This window comes from Mobula hypostoma, chromosome 12, assembly GCF_963921235.1.
Source record: "Mobula hypostoma chromosome 12, sMobHyp1.1, whole genome shotgun sequence".
NCBI classification, from domain to species: Eukaryota; Metazoa; Chordata; class Chondrichthyes; order Myliobatiformes; family Myliobatidae; genus Mobula; species Mobula hypostoma.
In genome coordinates this window covers 1,971,578-1,991,338 of record NC_086108.1, presented here as the reverse complement: position 1 = coordinate 1,991,338, position 19,761 = coordinate 1,971,578, and the positions used below count along the sequence as shown (strand labels likewise).

The 19,761-nt window shown below is 46.8% G+C and overlaps 1 protein-coding gene across 1 annotated transcript; it reads right to left on the bottom strand.

Moving 5' to 3' along the window:
• Positions 1 to 2,700: 2,700 nt before the first annotated feature.
• On the bottom strand, positions 2,701 to 19,226 carry LOC134355104 (NF-kappa-B inhibitor alpha-like). The gene is made up of 6 exons (XM_063064847.1): positions 18,917 to 19,226; positions 12,299 to 12,398; positions 11,490 to 11,706; positions 10,329 to 10,417; positions 7,047 to 7,307; positions 2,701 to 6,132 (listed from the first exon to the last, which is right to left on the bottom strand). Exons 1-6 carry the CDS (start codon positions 19,168 to 19,170, stop codon positions 6,082 to 6,084), a joined length of 972 nt encoding a protein of 323 aa, XP_062920917.1. The 5' UTR covers positions 19,171 to 19,226; the 3' UTR covers positions 2,701 to 6,081.
• Positions 19,227 to 19,761: the final 535 nt, after the last annotated feature.

Sequence of the window (19,761 nt, the reverse complement as noted above, 5' to 3'; positions counted from 1 at the left end):
ATAAAACAAGGGAGCGGAATTAGGCCATTCAGCCCATCGAATCTGCTTCACCATTCCATCATGGCTGATTTATTATCCCTCTCAATCTTATTCATCTGCTTTCTCATCATAACCTTTACTAATGAAGAACCTGTCAACTTCCACTTTAAATACACCCAATGACTTGACCTCCATAGCATCTCTCTGTAGCAATGAATTCCATAGATTCACCACCCTCCGGGTAAAGAAATTCCTCCGTATTTCTGTTCTAAGAAGATGTCCTTGGATTCTGAACTTGTGCCCTTTAGTCCTAGACTCCCCATCTACAGGAAACATCTTCTCCAGGAACTCTATCTGGGCCTGTCAATGTTCACCAGGTTTTAATGAGGTGCCTCTCGGCCATCCTTCTTAACTCTAGGAGGTATGGTCCCAGAGCCATCAAATGCTCCTCACATGTTAACTGTTCCATTCCGTGACTCAAGCTCGTGAACGTCCACTGGTCCCCATCCAATGCCAGCACACCCTTTCTCAGATCAGGAGCCCAGAACTTCCCACAATACTCCGAATGTGGAGTAAGTGCTGCACTGTAGGGAGGCGCCGTATGTCAAACGGGGCATTTACCCTGCTCGGCGGGACAAAGTGAAGGCAAGACTCTTGCCTGCTCTCTCTTCCTTTGTGTAGGTCTACAAGTTTGATCCAATTTCTCCCCAACATTATTGGGAAGTTACTTAGAAATAAAGCACAATACCGTGCCCTTCTAAGCCAATGAGCCAGACTCAGCCAATTACAACGAATTGGCTAATTAACCTACTCAACCACACTAAACCTTTGGAATGTGGGAGGAAACCGACACGGTCACATACAATCTCCTTACAGACAGTGGCGGGAATTGAACTGGGGTCACGGCACTGTAATAACTTTACGCTAACTGCACCACCGCAAAGATGGAAATCTTCCACACATCCACGTGAGGGAGAAGCAGGAACTCATGTTTTCAATCCCTATCTCTGGGATGGGATCTTGAACCCGTTACCTCCCAAGTCAGAGGCAAAGGTGATCCCCACGGAGACACAGTCATTACCAGATTTGGACCCAGGTGCCATCAGTACTAACTGAGGTAGATCCCAGGTAAAAAACTGCACACATTAGTTGGGTTTGAATGGGGGGGGGGTGTTGAAGAGAAGTCAGCAAGGTAAAGCAAAGTGAAATATCATGTCTGTCCTTCCTCAACACCACCTCACTCAGTCCCGATGCAGGACTTCATAGACACACAATCCTCATGTGAAAACATTACAATACACACCAGGGTGGTGGGGTGGAGATACCGCACGTCTCTAACGAAGGAGGTGTAAGGTGCTCCTCCCCTCCGCTAGTGTACAGGTGACCCTTGGGCAGGGTGTGGCACCTCCTTAGCCCCCCGATCAGGGTCACGTGAAGCCATGGCAGCAGGTGGTGGATGGTCATATGAGCAGCCGGTGCAGATCACAAGTCCTGGTTGTGCGACCACTGACCCCAGGCAGACAATCTCTGAAGAGTATTGATAATGGCTGGGGTCACCTGTCTTGTAAAGACACTGTTCACAAGACAGCAATGCAAAACCACTTCTGCAGAAAAATTTGCGTAGAACAATCCTGGTCACAGAAAGCCCTTGATCGCTCAGTGGTGCACCTCAGGGGTGTGTGCTTAGCCCACTGCTCTACTCTCTGTATAGACATGACTGTGTGGCTAGGCATAGCTCAAACACCATCCACAAATTTGTTGATGATACAACCATTGTTGGTAGAATCTCAGGTGGTGACGAGAGGGTGTACAGGAGTGAGATATGCCAACTGGTGGAGTGGTGCCACAGCAGCAACCTGGCACTCAACGTCAGTAAGATGAAAGAGCTGATTGTGGACTTCAGGAAGGGTAAGACGAAGAAACACATACCAATCCTCATAGAGGGATCAGAAGTGGAGAGAGTGAGCAGCTTCAAGTTCCTGGGTGTCAAGATCTCTGAGGATCCAACCTGGTCCCAACATATCGAAATAGTTATAAAGAATACAAGACAGCGGCTATAGGAGTTTGAAGAGATTTGGCATGTCAACAAATACCCTCAAAAACTTCTATATTTGTACTGTGGAGAGCATACTGACAGGCTGCATCACTGTCTGGTATGGAGGGGCTACTGCACAGGACCGAAAGAAGCTGCAGAAGGTTGTAAATCTAGTCAGCTCCATCTTGGGTACTAGCCTACAAAGTACCCAGGACACCTTTAGAGAGTGGTGTCTCAGAAAGGCAGCGTCCATTATTAAGGATCTCCAGCACCCAGGGCTGCCCTTTTCTCACTGTTACCATCAGGGAGGAGGTACAGAAGCCTGACAACACACACTCAGTGATTCAGGAACAGATTCTTCCCCTCTGCCATCCGATTCCTAAATGGACATTGAAGCTTTGGACACAACCTCACTTTTTTTTAATATACAGTATTTCTGTTTTTGTGGATTTTTAATAATCTATTCAATATACGGAATTGATTTACCTGTTTATTTATTGTTTTATTTTATTTTATTTATTAATATTATTTTTTTTCTCTCTGCTAGATTATGTATTGCATTGAACTGCTGCTGCTAAGTTAACAAATTTCACGTCACATGCCGGTGATAATAAACCTGATTCTGATTCATACGACACGGCACATAACGAGTGAACAAACAACACCGTCTACTTTTTGTCGTTTAATATAAAAATAAAGTTTGTCGGACATTATTTACAAATGCACGTTCATCTTCCTCTTTTGTCATACACATTAAATTCCAAAAACATCAAATAAAGTCTTCTGCATCAAATAGATTATCCGCAAAACAATTCTGTACAAATGCCTCAGTTTACGATCCGAGGCCACCTTATATCAATAGATAAATAGAATCAGCTGGTTTACATTTTCAGTACCTCACTCCACTTCTGCAAGTTTCACTTTCGAGGACTCTTCACTTGTGTTCTGAATATTTATCTGTTTTTGTTTGTATTTGCATAGCTTCTCATCTTTTGAACATTCATTGTTCACCTGTCTGTCTTTGTGTGTAGTTCTTCATTGATTCTATTGTATTTCTTTGTATCTACTCTTGGACAAGTTTTCATTGATGCAGTTTGTGGATTGGACTTTGTAGTTTATGTCATGATGCGAGTCTGGTTTCTGATTGCGCCTTTTTTAATATTTTGTGTGATTTTGATTCGGGTGGACTGACTGCGGCCAATGAACAACGCAGCGATAAACTGAACTGAACTAAACTAAACTGAACATTCTTAAATTCTTGCAGTGACTTTGTGGTTCAATGTTTTATATTCTGTGCTTTTTGCTCGCTTTTTTACCATTTTGCAATTTGTTTTTTTTTTGTGTGATGGGGTGTTTGATGCTTTGCTTTGAATGGGTTCCATGGTGTTTCTTTATTTTGTGGCTGTCTGTGGGAAGACAAATCTCAGGGTTGTATGCTGTATACATACGTTGATAATAAATGTACTTTGGTGACAAGTATATACTTTGATAAATTTACTTGGATCTTTGAGTTTAATTTTGATTCAGTCATTTCATTGAACGTTTGGTCACTGGGAAAGGGTCATGTCTGTGCTGTGCAGAATGAAAACAGATTTACAGGGAGCACTTAGTTATTGTGATCCAGATTGCCTGGGATGGCAGGGTTTGCTGACCAGACTGGAATTTTCCACTCTATTGGTAGAGAGGGGAGATAATCTGGCTACATTAGTCAAAGCAATGGCTTCACCATTGTGTGATATAGAGAAATCTAGACTAAATATTTTTCCTATCTTCATCAGTATATAACCTATTGAGCTTTTGAACATTTCAATAAATAAGCTCACTCCAAAGGCAAATAATTGAATTTCAAGCAAAGTGTACTGGTGGCTGGAATATCCACTCTCTGTCCATGTGTAGACATCTAGTACCAATGGTAGAACTTTCTCCAAGAGGACCACAACCATGGTTTAGAGGCTTGTCTGCCTCGAGGATCTGGAGAATGATACGGGCTGAAGTCTGGCTTGTGGTAGGGTCACCCATGACAAACAGGTCAAAGGGTAGAGGCCAGACTAAGAGTGGTCCACCAGTCCTTCAGGTTCCGGGGTTCAGCTCACGGCTACAACCCTGACTGGTCAAACAAAACTGTTATGGAAACGGCAATGAAGAATCCTTCTACATCTGAGTGTGACGGTATTCCTGAGTCTCCACCTGGGACATGCGTGACTGACAGTAGTGAAAACCGAGAGGAAGCTACCGACACGATGAAGGAAGCACTGAACACCACCGGAGATGGAGGACCTTCACTGCTGCCCTAAGTGCCAGCAGACCTAATGGGTAGTGAGTGAGTATGGGGGGCTTAAATCCCACAGCCCGCTTTACAGTCCCGTAAAATTCCATTCACCTGGTATCTTCAGCGGTACTAATCTGTCATAGTTTTCCTTCATATAACACTCTGAATTCCCTCTCAACAAATGCTAAAACAAAACTTCCCCAGTGAGAACACACACACAATGCTGGAGGAACTCAGCAGGCTGGACAGCATCTATGGGGAGGAATAAACAGTGAACATTTAGGGCCGAGACCCACATCAGGACTGGAAAGGCGGGGGTGGTGGAAGAAGCCAGAATAAGATTGGTGGGGTGGGGGGGAGGAATTGGCCCATGGTTACAGAAGCACTGGAACCCAGGCCCTGGAGAATGGTCACGGAACATGGGAACAGTGGCCCCAATGTGCTGGAGAGAGAGAATAAAAGGGAATCAGTATCCAGTGGCTCAAATGCCAAACCTTCAAGGTCACCAAATAATTGGATAACAGGTTATCTGAGGTTTACTGCCCTGCCTATTGACGAAAGTCCACATGAAAATGACAAAGCAATCAGAATAAAAAAAGGTTAAAACTCACAAAAGAAATCAACATTATTCTACAACCCATAATATTCAGTTTTCCTATGTTATCTTGACTTTCTGATTCAAGAATGACTACAAAACATTAGTGTGTAATGTGTCTGTGGCAAGCTGCAGAGACTAATTGGCTGTTATGTCCAAAGGGGCCGCTGGCTATCAGAATTTGGTATAAGTACCGGGTTTCGTCATTTAATCAGCTAAAGGGTGCACACGAAACTGAAGATGATGGTTGGGGTGTCACGAAGGGCATTGTCTGTATGTTTGCATTGAGGTTGGCAAGAAAGGAGGGAAGTCAAAGTTGCAACCCTTGAGAAGTGTTACTGATTCCCCTTGAGGGAAAGCAGAGGCGTTCCTCAAGAGGAGTGTACAGCCATGGAGTTACTGAGTTCTGGACTCAGCTACTGAGGGCTGGGATAAGGTTGCAAAGGGGCAGACTGTTGGTCCCAGCACACCAGGATCAGGGGCACAGGAGAAATGCGGGGGAGCCCTGGACCCCCATCCACCACTGGTCCTCTGTGGCTTCTCTGCATAACATGTGAAGGCAGTGTACCGCCCAGGCCCAAGGTGCAGCAGAACTAGATCGCTGAGTCCCTCACTTCCTTGTAGACTTCCATCTACACTTCCAGAAGAGATGCTGGCCAAGGTGAGACCAATCCAAATCCCAATGAACGTCCACCATTGCGGCTTGGACCTGACAACTCTCAGCCTGGGTAGACTACCCACGTGCCTGATAACACAAGGGTTCAAGGTAGGAGGGCTGGGGAGAAGGAGTTCTGCATTCCCACCCAAAATCCCGCTTGTCAGTTCATACATATCCAATGTCCAGCAAAGGTGCAGAATGAGCTGCTGTTGAAGGGTTGAGTAGGTGGAGAAAGACAGCTTCAAGTGACAAGCTTGGGGAACTGGCTGGGTTGTCCTTGCCTGCCAGCTTTCTGCACGCGTGTCCATTCAGCCCCTCGTCAGTTTCAGCCAACCTCACTCCACACCCTGAGCCCCACTGACAGGAGGGAACGACCTGCTGTGCTTGAACGTGAGTCTGTCGAGTCTCTCTCTCTCTCTCTCTCACACTCAAAGGAAGAGCGGGAGGGTCTGTGATCGAGCCTGGAAAGTACGGTGTCTGCTGGTGGTTCCACTTTGATGACACGATCGCTATCAGAGTTGGGCTGAGAAGGTCCACGATATTGTTCAGTGGAGAGAGTGGCCTCCTATCTGAAGGTCATCGTAATCCAAAGGCACCTGTAAAACACAGACCAGAGAACTGTTAGCATCACTACTTTACCTGAATTCTCTGGAGTGCTACATTACTGGAGGATGGGAGTTGAGGTTGACACCTTGCCTAATGGTTCAGTGCAGTGTCCCGGAAAAATAAAGAGGAATCCAGGCCAAGACTTCTCTCGCAAACAAATGATCTGGTTGTTATTTTTCTAGTTTCCAGTAATTTCTTCTTCCTCCCCTCTTTTGCTATTCCCCATGTTAGTTCCTCATTCACCGCCTGTCCTCACCTGCCCATCGCCTCCCTCTGGTACCCCTCCTCCTTCTCTTTCCCCTGTGACCTACTCTCCTCTCCTATCAGATTCCTCCTTCTTCTACCTATCACCTCCCAGCTTCTTACTTCATTCCCCCCTCACCTGGTCTCACCTATCACCTGCCAGCTTCTTACTTCATTCCCCCCTCACCTGGTCTCACCTATCACCTGCCAGCTTGTACTCTTTTCCCTCCCCCACCTTTGTATTCTGGCTTCTGTTGAATTATCGAGAGACCTTCTGGCCCTTCGAGCCATGCCACACACAAATCCCCGATTTACAATGGCCAATTCACCTACCAATCAGCACGTCACTGGACTGTGGGAGGAAACCAGAGCACCCGGAGGAAATCCGCACGGTCACAGGGTGAACATACAGGCAGTGACGGGGATTGAACCTGAGCTGCCGGTACTGTAAAGTGCTGTGCTGGCCATTACGTTATCGTGCTGCCCCATCAAAGGTCACAGGATGAGAACCCAGACTATTGGTCTGAGAGAGCAGAGTCAACAGCTCACTTGGAGTTTGTTAGAGGAAATCCCTGCAAAACACCTCAGGCCATTTCATCACATCAAAGACCACCCCCCCTGCGCCCCCCCCGGATCAGAGCACAGCAAAGTCAACACTCACATCACAGTCCGACTGGGTATCGCAGTCCGCCTCGGACTCCGAGTCCGAGGGTTCGTACAGTGGGATCAGCAAGGAGTCGGTCAGCTTGAACAGCCGGTTCTGGATCTCCAGGTCTGGCCGGCCGGCGGTGAGGTGGAAGGCCGTGCAGCTGTTGTACATCAGTCGGTTCACGTCCGCTCCGCGTTCGATGAGGAGCTGCACCACGTCGCGGCGCTGGAACTCGACCGCCAAGTGCAAGGGGGTTCTCCCACTGTTCGGTTCCTGTTGAAAGGGAGAGGACCATGAACAACTCTGAAGGCAGAGGTACTGCCGGATCTGAGAGATTCGCCCCCCACCTCCTCGCCTCTGCAACACATCACCCCTCCCCTCTGAAGGCACCAGTTCCAGGTGGAGCGGGGGGAGTTATGTGTGCATTTCAAAAACAATTGACTAGCTTGTCTTCTTTTGTAGATTGGTCATTTGTCAGTCTTTGTTTATGTATAAAATTCTATATTGTTTTATTTTCCTGTAAATGCCCACAAGAAAATGATTGTCAAAGTAGTTTGTGATAACATACATGAACTTAGAATCCAGTCTGAAAGATTAATTCGAAGTTCAAAGTGTATTTATTATCAAATTATCTAAACATCATATTTCCTTGAGATTCATCTCCTTACAGGCAGCGACGAAACAGAGAAATGCAAAAGAACCCATTAAAAAATTCAGCAAACATCCAATGTACAGAGAGAGGGGGAGAAAAAACAAATTGTGTAAACAGTAAGAGCAAGCAACAGCACTCAGAACGAAAGTGAGTCCACAGACACGAAGTTCAAATTAGCTAGAGCAGGCCACAGCCGCAGCCTCAGTTCATCACACAGCAGATTAACCTGGGACACCTCGGAGACCGGATGGAAGTCTGGAGGGGCCTGTCCTGGACTGGGGATGTGCGTGACCGGGTGGGTGGGGTAGAAGGAACTTGTTTTGTGCTTTTGCTAGTGTTGTTCTGCTGAATGTTGTGGGCATGCATGTTATGTAAGCACCTCAATGTGTGGCGTCACATCCTCAGGTTGTGTTGGTTGCTACCACAAATGGCACATTTCATTGTGTATTCTGATGTACTTGTGATAAATACATGAATCTGAATCTTACTGGTTGCCAAAAGCTTGAGACACCTCAAGAGAGGGAACTGTACAAACGGAAGTTCCTTCCTGGGGCTGACATTGGTGCCTGCGTACAGTAAGACCCCAAACACCTCCAAGCATTAGCACGAATTCACTGTCTTGTCTAACTTATGTCTGATGGACCGTACTCTGCAGAAGTCTTTGGCACATGTATCTCGGGTGCCTCAGACGTTTATACAGCATTTGTCAATGTGAAGTGGAGAGAGAGTTTGTAAATCTGGTAGGACAAATTATGTTGGGAATGTTCAGTCATTGTTCCACAAGAGGGGAGTGGGACAGGTGGCAGAGAGGGAGTGCCAGGGGCAGGGTGGCGTGGGTGCAGACACAGCCAGCCCTGAGACACCAGGCAAAGTCATTTGATTCCAAACAATTGGTTTATTGATCATCACAGAATGTCTCTCTGATGCTTCTCACTCCCTTCCCTCCCACTTCCCCTTTTCCCAACCACGATTCCCCTCTCCCTGCCCCTTTCCACTTTCAATAGAGACCCAGATCAAAATCAGCTTTATCATCACTCACACGTCATGAAATTTGTTGTTTGTGTGGCAGCAGTACAGTGCAATACATAACATTACCACAGTACAGTGCAAAAGTCTCAGATGCCCTTGCTATACATACACACACACACGTACACGCACACACACACACGTACACACACACACACACACGTACACACACACACACACGTACACACACACACGTACACACACACGTACACACACACGTACACACACACACACGTACACACACACACACACACACGTACACACACACACACGTACACACACACACACACACGTACACACACACACACGTACACACACACACGTACACACACACTTACACACACACACGTACACACACACACACACGTACACACACACACGTACACACGCACACACACACGCACACATGCACACGCACACACACGTGTATACACACACACGCACACACACTCGTACACACGCACACACACACGTGTACACACACACACGTACACACACACACACGTACACACACACGTACACACACACGTACACACACATGTACACACACACACACGCACACACACGTACACACACACGTACACACACATGTACACACACACACACATACACACGCACACACACGTGTATACACACACACGTACACACACACACGTACACACACACACACGTACACACACACACACACGTACACACACACACACGCGTACACACACACACACGTACACACACACGTACACACACATGTACACACACACACACGCACACACACGTACACACACACACATACACACACACATGTACACACACACACACATACACACGCACACACACACGTGTATACACACACACGTACACACACACACGTACACACACACACACACGTACACACACACACGCGCGTACACACACACACACGTACACACACACACGTGCTGTATTTTCTGTGTGTTATCTGTCCCTTTGTCCCTGTGATGCTGCTGCAAGTCTTTTTCATTGTACCTGTACCTCACTGTGCTTGTGCATTTGACAAAAGAACTCAACAAACTTAAGCCATCTTCAGGAAGTGGGATGGTCACCACCTCCCCTCAGTGCCATACAGTTCCACCTCCATCCCGAGGTTACTATCAAACAGAAACTCATGGAGCAGCCAGCAACGGCTATGGTAGTGTAGCAGTTTGCGTAATGCTTTACAGCATGCCAGGGGCAGGATCGGGCTTCAATTGCCGCTGCTACTATCTGCAAGGAGTTTGTATGTTCTCCCCGTGACCACATGGGTTTCCTCTCAGTCCAAAGGCACTCAAAGTTTCAAAGTACGTATGCAGTATACAACCCTGAGATTTGTCTTCCCACAGACAGCCAAGAAACAAAGAAACACCATGGAACCCATTCAAAAAAAGAGGGTTTATCTCCTTCTTTTAAAGTAGTTCCTGGGAATTCTGACCCAACAGAATGTTGGGAGCATCTTCTCCAGGGACTGAGGTTGGTGGCTCCCCATCTTCTGCATAAGGGATGAGTAAATGATAGTAAATCAGTGCCACCCGTATCTCTCGAGTGGAAAATAACTGTGCTGTCGTACAGACACCTCTACAGGTATCGTTGGAAAAAACTCATACCTGAGTGTTAATGTTGGCTCCTGAATCTAGCAGTTTCTGAACAGCTTCATAATGTCCTCTCATCACTGCAATGTGTAGACACGTGTAGCCTGTAACCACAATGGGAACTGTTTTAGTATTTGATTCATTGAGGCAGTATTGTGGTTAGCACAATGCTTCACAGCGCTCTTGGAATCCATTGTTGTTAATATTTTTTATAACGTATTAGCTGAATTAATGTGAGACTAAAGTCGTAGCTTAATCATAATTTATACCTTTTAACAAACTTGTATTTTTCACAGTAAGTGATAGTTCGTTCCCACTTACTGTCATAAAGCCGTGTATCAGCTACAGAACTGTTTCTCATTTCTCTTTGGCTCACCGTTCACAATTACCCACATGATGGAATTGTGCAATGTAGGTAGGTTTACTCTTATCTACGGAATATCTCTTATCTGGATTATAATGGTGATGGATTTTTCAAAGGCACAATATTTTCTTTTCTTTCATTAAATCTCTGCTTTGCTTCTTAGCTCTTCACTCGGTTTCAAATGTCTGGATCTTTGTTTAAATGTTAAAATAAATGATCATTAAGAATTAAAACTTGACCCCCGGAAAAACCCCAAAGATGACAGAGCATGCCAACTGTAAGATGGGGGTCAGGGTTAGGGTCAGGATCAGGGTCAGGGTCAGGGTGAATGCTCTCCCTGTGATCGCAGGGGTTTCCTCCCTCTGGTTTGGAGCTAGTGGGCTGTGGGCTTGCTGTGTCAGCACCAGAGGCATGGCAACAGTTGCGAGCTGCCCCCAGTGTAATCCTCAGACTGTAGTTCTCATTGACACAGACAATACGCTTCACTAACAGAAACACAAGAGGTTCTGCAGATGCTGGAAATCCAGAGGAGTACACACCAAATGCTGGAGGAACTCAGCAGGTCAGGCAGCATCCATGGAGAAGAATGAATAGTTGATGTTTCAGGCCAAAATCCTTCATCTCAACAGAATTCACTATCTATATATCAGTGATAGTAAATCTGAATCTGAAAAGTCTATGTCCTTTATAATCCAGGTAATAGAAATTCCGTAGATAGGAATATGGTGTACATATAAATCTAATAAAGATAAAGCCAGTCATCCTGGCCTCGTACACCTCCCCCTTGATGCAGCAGACAAGCCAATACGTACCATTGTAATTGCGCTTTTCTAGGTCTTGGCGCTGGCTCCCGGTTCTGGTCAGGGTTGGATTGAGGAGCGAGTCCATGCACTCCAGGCTTTCCTGCTCACAGGCCAGATGCAGGGCCGTGTTGCCCAGGTTGTCTGTGCACTCCAGGTCGGCACCTGCCTGCGCCAGCTCCCTGGTCACCGCCGGCAGACCCATGATAACTGACAAGTGCAGCGGACACTGGAGAAGAGGAAAAAGAGGGAACAAATTAGAAAAAGCAACCGTTTGTCACCATCCGAAATTCTGCCAACAATGGGTGTATCTTCGGCAAGTTTACAGATGGTGTTTGAGCTGTGCCTGGCCACACAGTCATGGCTGTAGAGAGAGTAGGGCAGTGGGCTAAGCACGCACCCCTGTGGACAGCCAGTGTTGGTTATCAGTGACCTCCAATCCACATGGATTGTGGTCTTCTAGTTAGCAAATCAAGTGTGTTCCTTTAGGCTCCTGTACCTCGTCCCTGATGCGAGTAATAAAAAGACAGCATGTGAGGGTCCTGAATGATGGATGCCATCTCCTTCTGATGATGTACTCGAAGGTGGAGAGGCTACTGTCCGCAATGGAGCAGGCTGAACTTACGGCCCTCTGCAGCTTTTTCCCTGATCCTGTGCCCCACCAGGTTGTGAACATCCAGTCAGAATGCTGTCCATGGTACATCTGTAGATAATTGCCAGAGATCATGGATCTGTGGACCCCTCCCACCGCCCCCCCTCCAGCTCCCAGAAGCTGACTGGTGAATATGGTGGGGCATGTAAGGTGTGCAGGACAAACTCACCTGTTGGGACGAGTTGCGGAGGTCCATGACAGACGTGTTAGACCTCACGAGGAAGATGGCAATATCTGGGTAATTGTGCAGAATGGCCAGGTGAAGGAACCTGAATGAAATTTTAAAAAAGAGAAAAATTAGAGAGGGGCAAAGAGCAACCGTGGGCAGGGCAGGAAGTTCTGTAAGTATGCAGGCAGCCCTTGTATGGAGGAGTGAGTAAGCATTTCCAGCCTACCCAGCAGCCGTAAAGCACGAAGAGTCTGAGAGAGAATCGCTTTCACCTCACCAAGAGCAAAGGGAATTTCCTGAATCAATTCTTACTGTAAAAAGGCCCCATTGGTTTCACAACGTTGAAAAGGAAGTTCAAAAGGGATCTGTTAAATCCAGAAGAACTTCCTTATGGCCTATCCTCTGCAACAAGATTCGTACAGCAACGTGGAGGCTCGGATTTATGAGAAAGGAGGCTGTTCGGCCCCATCAAGGGACCCTGCTGGTTACAAACTGGGGCATTTGGGTGACAGTTCTACGTGTGCTCAATAAGGTTGTTTGTAGATGCGTGAAGAGGGTTTCTGGCTTTACTGCCAGAGCCAGAGCCCAAGTCTCCGAACACGAGAGCACATTTCCGTATCCTCGCTTTACTTACATCACTTATATTTACATTAACTTATGTTTGTCCCTTCTTGTTATGGAGAGAGTTGCTACTGCAAAAAGATAATTCTAATGACATTTATACTCTGGGTATGTTCACTTTTGACAACAATATACTTGAACTTGAATCACCAATTTACCTAAACTTCCTTCCTTCTCTGCCATGTGTCACCCCGTCCCTGCCTCTTGTAATTTTACACACCTCAATTAAATCACCTTTGTTGAAAGAGAACAAACCCACACCACCAGGTTCAGAAACAGTTATTACCCCACAACCATCAGGCTCCTGAACCAGTGTGGATAACTTCACTCACCACAATGAGCCTCAGGTCCCACACCACCAGGTTCAGGAACAGTTATTACCCCACAACCATCAGGCTCCTGAACCAGTGTGGATAACTTCACTCACCACAATGAGCCTCAGGTCCCACACCACCAGGTTCAGGAACAGTTATTACCCCACAACCATCAGGCTCCTGAACCAGTGTGGATAACATCACTCACCACAATGAGCCTCAGGTCCCACACCACCAGGTTCAGGAACAGTTATTACTCTTCAACCATCAGGCTCCCAAATCAATGTGGATAACTTCACTCCCCACAATGAGCCTCAGGTCCCACACCAGCAGGTTCAGGAACAGTTATTACCCCACAACCATCAGGCTCCTGAACCAGTGTGGATAACTTCACTCACCACAACTCTGAACTGATTCCACAACCTACAGACTCACTTTCAAGGACTTTGCAACTCATGTTGTCAATTTTTTAAATTTAAAATTAAAAAAAAATTTATCCATCTAATCATTGATGTTCCCTAATCATCCAGTTTATTAATTACTTATTAAATGTGCACAATCTGTCCTTTACACACCAGTTGTTTGTCAGTCTTTATGCTGACATTGGAAAAGGTTCAGAGGAGGTTCACGGAAATGATTCTGGGATTGAAAGGCTTGACACCTGAAGAGCATTTGATGGCTCTGGGCCTGTATTCGCCGGAGTTCAGAAGAATGAGGGGAAACCTCACTGAAACATCGAACGTTGAAAGGTCTCAGTAGAGTGAATGTGGAGAAGACATTTCCTACGGTGGGTGAATCTAGGATGAGAGGACACAGCCTCAGAATAGTGGGATGTCCTTTTAGAACAAAGATGAGGAGGAATTTCTTTAGCCAGAGAGTGGTGAATTTGTGGAATTCGTTACCACGGGAGGCTGTGGAAGCCAAGTCATTGAGTATATTTAAGGCAGAGGTTGATAGACTATCTGATAACCACTCTCTGGCTAAAGTAATCCCTCCTCATCTCGGTTCTAAGAAGATACCCTTCTATTCTGAGGCTGTGTCTTCCGATCTTAGACTCCCCCACCATAGGAAACATCCTCCCCACATCCACTCTGTCAAGGCCTTTCAACATTCAACAGGTTTCAATTAGGTCACGCCTGACGCTTGTGAATTCTAGTGAGTACAGGCCCAGAGCCATCAAATGCTCCTCATATGACAAGCCTTTCAATCCCAGAATCATTTCTGTGAACCTCCTTTGAACCCTCTCCAATGTCAGCATATTATTTATCAGATAAGAGGCCCAAAACTGTTCACAGTACTCCAAGTGCGGTCTCACCAGCGCCTTATAAAGCCTCAACATTACATCCTTGCTTTTATATTCCTCTTGAAATGAATGCTAACATCGCATTTGCTGTCCTCACTTTAAAAAGTGCTATAGAAAAGCAGTGGGTGAGAAATTTGACCTCCCAGTTCTGGGAGAATGAATGAACTAACTCTAGGAAGAATGGACAACATGCAAACAAAAAAAACCACTGTACATGTGACAATAATAACTATTGACATGAATGGATCTGGGTTTGAGAGGGTGGACAGCTTTAAGTTCCTCAGCACACACATCACCAAGGATCTCACGTGGTCTGTACACACCGGCTGTGTGGTGAAAATGCACAACAGCGCCTCTTTCACCTCAGACGGTTGAGGAAATTTGGTATGGGCTCCCAAATTCTAATGACTTCTACAAGGGCATAACTGAGAGCATCCTGACTGTCTGCATCACTGCCTGGTGTGGGAACTGTACTTCCCTCAATCGCAGGACTCTGCAGAGAGTGGTGTGGACAGCCCAGCGCATCTGTAGATGTGAACTTCCCACCATTCAGGACATTCACAGAGACAGGTGTGTAAAATGGACCCAAAGGATCACTGGGGACCCAAGTCACCCCAACCACAAACTGTTCCAGCTGCTACCATCCGGGAAACGGTACCGCAGCATAAAAACCAGAACCAACGGGCTCCAGGACAGCTTCTTCCACCAGGCCATCAGACTGATTAATTCATGCTGATACAATTTTATTTCTATGTTATATTGACTGTCCTGTTGTACATAATATTTATTATAAATTACAATAAGTGCACATTTGAACGGAGATGTAACATGAAGATTTTTACTCATGTATATGCAGGATGTAAGAAATAAAGTCAATTCAGGTAACCAGTTACTGATACCCTGGAGAGATCTCGCAATTGCTGAGAACCAGGAGCAGCACACACAAAATGCCCGTCAGGTCAGGCAGCATCTACAGAGGTCTGTGAAGAGTCCGCCTTTCTGTTTCTACTTCTTCCCCCTCTGCTTCCAGTCCTGAGGAAGGGTCCCAGCTGGAAACGACCACAGTTTACTCTCTCCATTGATGCTGCCTGACCTGCTGAGTGGTTAGTGCGTGTTGCCCAAGGTTTCCAACACCTGCAGTTTATGGTGGTTATCCTGAGCAAAGCACAGGCTTGAAAACTCAGCAGGTTGGGCAGCATCTGTAGACGACTGTCCGTGTCCCTCCACAGACCCGCTGGGTTCCACCCTCTTGTTTGATGATGGCACTGGTCTTGGCGGGAAGTTTGCAAAGCATGATCCCAAAGCAGATGCTTGATAGGCCTGTGGTGGGTTAATCCAGGCTACGAGGGAGGAAGGGGCTAATTTTAGCATTGGTAATTCTTTCGGTGTCCTGTGAAGGACGAGGCAGTCATTCCACCCCCACCCACCCCCCCACCCCCCAGCCCTATTTACATTGGAATCTAAATATTTCCAATGGGGTTTCCCCAAAGGTCGGCTTTCAAAATAAAAATAAGTTTACACCCCGCTTTGAAATAGAGCCAAATCTCGCCAGGAATATCCCTCAATTAATCCCTGGGGTGGGTCGGAAGGTTTGGAATACCGGGCATTCACGCGGAATTCATGCCCAAGGTCCCAGCGGGTTCCCGTTACAACTGGTCGTTCAGCAGGGTGGGGACATCAGCAAATATTTATTTACCAGTTTAGGTCGGCAGCAGCCAGGCAGAAATTCTGACTAATCCTGCGTGAGAGCGCGCGTAGATCTCTTTTACACCCGCTTCCCCCTCCCGTCTCTGTGTACAGACATCACACACACAAACACACAGACACACACACACACACAGAAACACACACACATCCAGACACACACAGACACACACACACACACACACACAGAAACACACACACTAGAGCAAAGATACTCTTCCTTCTTTTCCAAAAAAAGTACCGGGATTTCCCCAACACTTTTTGCCTAAGGGAAAACTTCCTTGGACTTTATGAAGAACAGTGATTTCCACGCACGGTTAACGCGACACAAAGCTGATTGTGGTGGAGACCATTCGGCCCTTGCCTCATGATGCTGGCATCCCCTCCCCCACTGTCTTATTATCGGCCCCAATCGCAATGTCGCTCCAACTTGCCGTTAAATACATCTGTATCACACTTCAGCCACTTCCCATTGCATCAGCTTCCTCATTCTCACCGCTCTCCGGGTAAAGAAAATTCCCTTTCCTTCACTCTTCCGTTTTACTTGGCTCGGCCCTCAAGTTCGCCTTCCCAAACGGGTCAGTAGTTGTAAATACCCTCTATCAGATGATCCCGGCGTCTCTTCATTTCGCGTCCCCTCCGCTGCATCTTTTTTCTGCCAGAACTGCAGTTCTTTTTCAAAAGGTGAGGAGGTCTCTTTCCAGCAGGCAACTGGAGTTTGGAGTTTGTTCGCAAACAGACATCGACGCTCCGAATTAGGAGGCAGCGAGAAGACTCACTTAATACCCCTACCCCCCACGCCCCCCGAGTCGTGATCGGGAATTTGCAGATCGCAGAAGGAAGGGGATTGCAAATTGTCCTGATTTCCTTCTTCATTTCTTTGTAGTTTTTTTTAAAATGCAGTTTTAGCAAAACAAAAGTAGCCGGATGGGAAGCGAAGTGAGGAGACCAGGGTGGGTGACTTGATGGAGGAATTTCCAGCTGCAGAGCCGGGTTACTTCCTATTGTCCGAGAGCGGTCATTTAAGCGTTAGCTGCACCGGGGAGTTGCGGGTCTGGCTGGCTCCCTTATTTTCCTCCCCAGGGTTTCCACGGAGCCCTCCCTTCATGGTATTGCTCCACGCGATAAAACAGGAGACCGGGAAGTGAAGAAACACCGGTCAGCAGGCTTGGAATGTGCAGATTTAATTAGTCTGTCAACCGCAGGTTCCCCAGTCTAGATTGGAAACAGGAGGAACTCTGCAAACGCTGGAAATCCAAAGCAACACACACACACACAAGATGCTGGAGGAACTCAGCAGGTCTGGCAGCATCTATGGAAAAGAGTTCCAGTCAACGTTTCAGGACTTGAAGAAGGGTCTCGGCTCGAAGCGTCATTTCCCCAGTGGGGAGGTTTCAGCCTTGCATCTTACCACGAACCCCGACCGTTAACCGAGGTGTCCGTGGACCTTTGCATGCTGTCTGACCTGCTGAGTTCTTCTAGCATTGTGTGTGTTACTTTGGGAGATTAAACTTCCCTTAACCCCCCTCCCCACTCTCACTCTCTCCCCTTACACACACTCACTCATACTGAGTCAACCCCACGTAGATTCCATTGTCCGCCCCCACCGCTTGTCCAAAGTGTTTGAAGATTTCAATTCTTCCAAAGCCACACACATCACACTTGTTACTAACCTAGAACAAAGAGTACGGCGCAGGGACGGGCCATTCGGCCCGTAATGTCGCGCACAGCAAATCAGAAACACCCAAACACCAATCCCTCCACCTACACCATGCCTATATCCCTCCACGACACAGATGAGAACTCTTGTGGTGCTGCGGTCAGAAGCAGATCAGACTAGAATGACGGCCAGTATCAGGGGCTCGTGGTGATCGCCAGATGATTGCGGGCTGGTCTCCAGCTTCGGCTGGGGGACGGGGCATGTTCCCAAGACCAGAGTGCGTGAATGAGGGTCTGCTGCATTTTCTGCGGTGCTGTCGACGGACAAACCGAGGTCGTGTCAAGGACCCCCACTCACTGTCTTAATTTGCAGATAACGGGCGGAGAGCGTAACTAGTCAGCTTAACCGAGTGGGGAAAATTCCAATGTTTAACAAAAAACTCTTCCAATGCAAGAACCCTCAATCTGAGCTACAAATTCAATTTTAAGATTTAGAAATGCATCTTTTTTTATATTCCCAAGCCTGTATTTAATCATTTGTGGGTATCGGCGTGCATCAAAAGATAGGTAATATCAAAAAGATATATTGTAGAAAAAAAGTAGACACAGCACAGAAACACACAAAACGCTGGGTGAACTCAGCAGGTCAGGCAGCATCTATGGAGATGAACAAAGAGTCGACGTGACGGCCGTTCATCGGGACAGAAACCGGCCATTCGGCCCACAATGGCTGTGCAGACCATCATAACTTTAACTGATTCGCGCTCTCTCTACAGGATCCATATCCCCGCATCCCTGCCTATTGAGTTGCCCAAAAAGTTTCTTAAATGCCACGCATAGCATCTGCTTCAAGATAAGTTGTATCAAGGCGGGGGAAGGAGGGGGCGCGCTGCATCAAAAGTTGGAACCCTTTACATCATACTGCTGCTGGTGGGGGGGGGGTTGCGCGCATGAAAAGTTGGGACCCTCTGCATCAAAGCGGGGAGGAGGGCGCTGTAATGAAAGTTGAAGACTCACGTATCATCGTCCTCACTCCTGAACTGTGTCCAGTTGTGGGACGGTGCCGGCTCTTCCCCGCTCTGACAGTTGACACTGAGGTTGTCCATTTGGTCGGTAACGCTGCTCACGCTGCCCTCCGGCATGGAGTCAATGCCGCTGTCCAGTCGCTCGGCCTCCAGCCCGGTTTTGGCGTCCAGCCCCTTGCCCTGCTTATGAGCGCGACTTCTGTCAAACTCATGGGGCCGCCTGAAATTGATGGAGAGTTCGGCCATTGTGGCAAAAGCCGATGTTTACCACCACGAGTAGCTCTGGCTCTACGTGCGAAGCTCCTGAACACTTTGCTAAAATGAGGCTGATTTCGTAAGTGGAACCGCACTCAGACGTTATCATTCTAACCCCGCCTCTCCAGGCCAATTTTAACCTGGGGAATACCCAGCATGTGACTCCGGGTGCTTTCTGAATGTGACTAATTATATTACTGTACTTTGTAACAAAAAAAAAACAAATTTCCTTTTTCCCAATTTCCCCTGTTGGAGACTTAAAAAAAAATCCAAACTTGAAACCTTCATTCATAAGTTTGTTTTCAGAGCCTTTAACGTTTTTAAAACTTTTAATTATAAAAGTCTCCTTTCATTACAAACTAATAATTTTTTACAGCAGATATTTTAAATTCAGTGGAATTGCAATGTTAATATTCATTTAGAGAAGTCTAGAATATAAAAGCAAGGCTGTAATGCTGAAGCTTTATAAGGCATTGGTCAGACTGCACTTGGAGTGTCCTGAGCGGTTTCTGAGAAAGTACGTGATGGAATTGGAGAGGGTCCAGTGGAGGTTCATGAGAATTGTCCCCCAGAATGAAAGGA